This window comes from Macaca fascicularis, chromosome 20 (genome assembly GCF_037993035.2).
Source record: "Macaca fascicularis isolate 582-1 chromosome 20, T2T-MFA8v1.1".
Classification (NCBI taxonomy): domain Eukaryota; kingdom Metazoa; phylum Chordata; class Mammalia; order Primates; family Cercopithecidae; genus Macaca; species Macaca fascicularis.
In genome coordinates, this window is record NC_088394.1 from 2,787,162 (window position 1) to 2,789,617 (window position 2,456).

At 65.4% G+C, this 2,456-nt stretch overlaps 1 protein-coding gene across 1 annotated transcript; it reads left to right on the top strand.

The window, feature by feature from the left end:
• Positions 1-297: 297 nt before the first annotated feature.
• NPW (neuropeptide W) lies at positions 298-1,452 on the top strand. Its single transcript, XM_065537671.1, has 3 exons — positions 298-347; positions 433-1,027; positions 1,248-1,452. The coding sequence occupies exons 1-3, from the start codon at positions 298-300 to the stop codon at positions 1,332-1,334; spliced, it is 732 nt and encodes a 243-aa protein (XP_065393743.1). The 3' UTR covers positions 1,335-1,452.
• Positions 1,453-2,456: the final 1,004 nt, after the last annotated feature.

Below are 2,456 nucleotides of genomic sequence, written 5' to 3' on the forward strand. Positions count from 1 at the left end.
GTGGCAGTGGACAGGACAGAGTGTGGGGACAGCTTTGGGAGCCGTGCTAGGCAAGGACAAGGGACAACTCTTGTGTGGAGTCACTCAGAGGGGTCTTGAATGGTGCTGAAGGCCCCTGACAGCCCCCCTGCGATAGCCACTGTAGCTCTGCCTGTACCTGGGCCTTCGCTCTGTTGTTGTCCCACCCGCAGGAGTCTGGCTAAAGGGGCATCCCTCAGCCCTACTCCCTCATCAGTGTTCCCAGTACCCTCTCCCTGGCACTTCCACTCCTGGGGGAGGAGGCTGAGCAGGGAGAGAATGGAACGTGTTCCCCCAGAGGAGCACAGTTCCAGCCAGCGGCCCACTCAGTGAGGTGCTCAGGTACCCACGTCCCCACCAGCTGCCAGGGTTCCCTCTCCTCCCTCCGTCCCTCCTCCCATCTGGGGAGCCCAGCAGTACTGCGGGGGCGGAACAAGGCGGGGCCACGAACGGTTATAGCTGGGCTCGCAAGGGGACCCACGGATCGCCTCCAGCCTCCTGCGCTCCGGTACCTGGGCGTCCCGACTCCACTGCGCGCCCAAACCCAGCTGAGCCGGTTCGTGGCCCGCCCCCCCGGGCGGCCGTCGACGCGAGCACCCTGGCGCGGGGCCCAGGGAAGCGGGGGGCTCCCGCGAGCCGGCCGCGGCTGGCATTGCCGCTGCTCCTGTTCCTGTTGCCGCTGCCCGCCGGCGCGTGGTACAAGCAAGTGGCGAGTCCCCGCTACCACACGGTGGGCCGCGCCGCTGGCCTGCTCATGGGGCTGCGCCGCTCACCCTACATGTGGCGCCGCGCGCTGCGCGCGGCCGCCGGCCCCCTGACCGGGGACACCCTCTCCCCCGGACCCGCTGCCCGCGAGGCTCCTCTCCTGCTGCCCTCGTGGGTTCAGGAGCTGCGGGAGACGCGACGCAGGAGCTCCGAGGCAGGGATCCCTGTCCGTGCGCCCCGGAGCCCGCGCGCCCCGGAGTCTGCGCTGGAACTGGTGTCCCTGGACTTCAGCGGAGCCAGCCAGGTACGTGAGAGGGAAGGAGGCCTGGACCGCCGCAGGCAAAGGGGTCTCAGGAGGTCTGAGCCGCAGCACAGAGCCATGTGTTCAGGGGGCACCCTCGGGCCCTTCCATCCCCCGCTCCGCACCCAGAAAAGTTTTCCCTGGGCAGGCTCGACCCTGGCACCCGGGGGTGGCAGTGGAGGGCCACAGCCTCCTCCCCACGGCCTTGCTCTGTTCTCGCTAGCGACTTCCGAGAGACGTCTCCCGCCCCGCCGTGGTCCCCGCAGCAAACCGCCTTGGCCGGCCCCGCCTGACCCCCGGACCGTCCTGACAGCGTTCCCCCGCCTGCGGCGCCTCCGCGCCTGACCCAGGAGGAGTCTCCGCAGCTTCCAGGGGCCGCTCACAGCCCTGGCCTGCCGTCCGGTCAATAAAATCCGCCTGACTCCTGCGCCCCCGCGTGCGACCCCTTCGTCTGCCTGTGTACTTTGCCGTCTAGCTCAGGGCGCAGACAGGCGCGCCCACGCCCTGGCAAATGTCATGGGCCCCTCCCTCGCCGACCAGGGGAAGCGCCGGGCACTCAGCATTCATTTCAAACCTGAATGTCCTGGCACCCCCTTTCTCCCTTAGCCAAAGTCTTCCGCAGAGGATTAAGAACCTCTGGTCCCCTTCTTCTGGGTCATGCCCATGGAGGAGGGGCCCCTCCACCTGAGCCCCACCTTGCTGCTTGCTTTTTTTTTTTATTTTTTTGAGACGGAGTCTCCCTTTGTCGCCCAGGCTGGAGTGCAATGGCGAGATTTTGACTTACTGCAACCTCCACCTCCACAGGTTCAAGCGATTCTCCCACCTCAGCCTCCTGAGTAGCTGGTACTACAGGCACCCACCATGATGCCCAGCTAAGTTTTGTATTTTTGTAGAGACGGGGTTTCACCATGTTGGCTGGACTGGTCTTGAACTCCTGACCTCAGGTGATCCGCCCACCTCGGCCTCCCAAAGTGCTGGGATTATGGGCATGAGCCACCGTGCCCGGCTGCTCCTCTACCTTTTATCCCTCTCTGCATGCCCTTCTGGTCACTGGCTCCAGCCCCCCCACATACATGTGCCCTGCCATCTTGAATACCGAGGACCTCCATCCACCAGGCCCCCTCCAATTCCTCTCCCAAGGGTCTGGGCCCCTCCTCCCTCACTCTCCTTCTTCAACCCTCTCTAATCTGCCCTGGGACTCCAACGACTGTCCTGGACCCCAAACCACCAAGGTCACATGCACTGATGCAGCCCACCCTTGGAACCCTCCTGTAGCCATGTGGCAGGGTCCCCCCTTGGGGCCACCCAGCAAGGATTGGGGGAGGGGTGGTCCTGGGCCTGGCTTTAGGATTCCCCTGTGGAACCAGCCCCCCACCCCTGCTCCTGGAAGCCCCGCCTCCCCTCGCTGGTAGGTCCTTTCCATCTCCAAGGT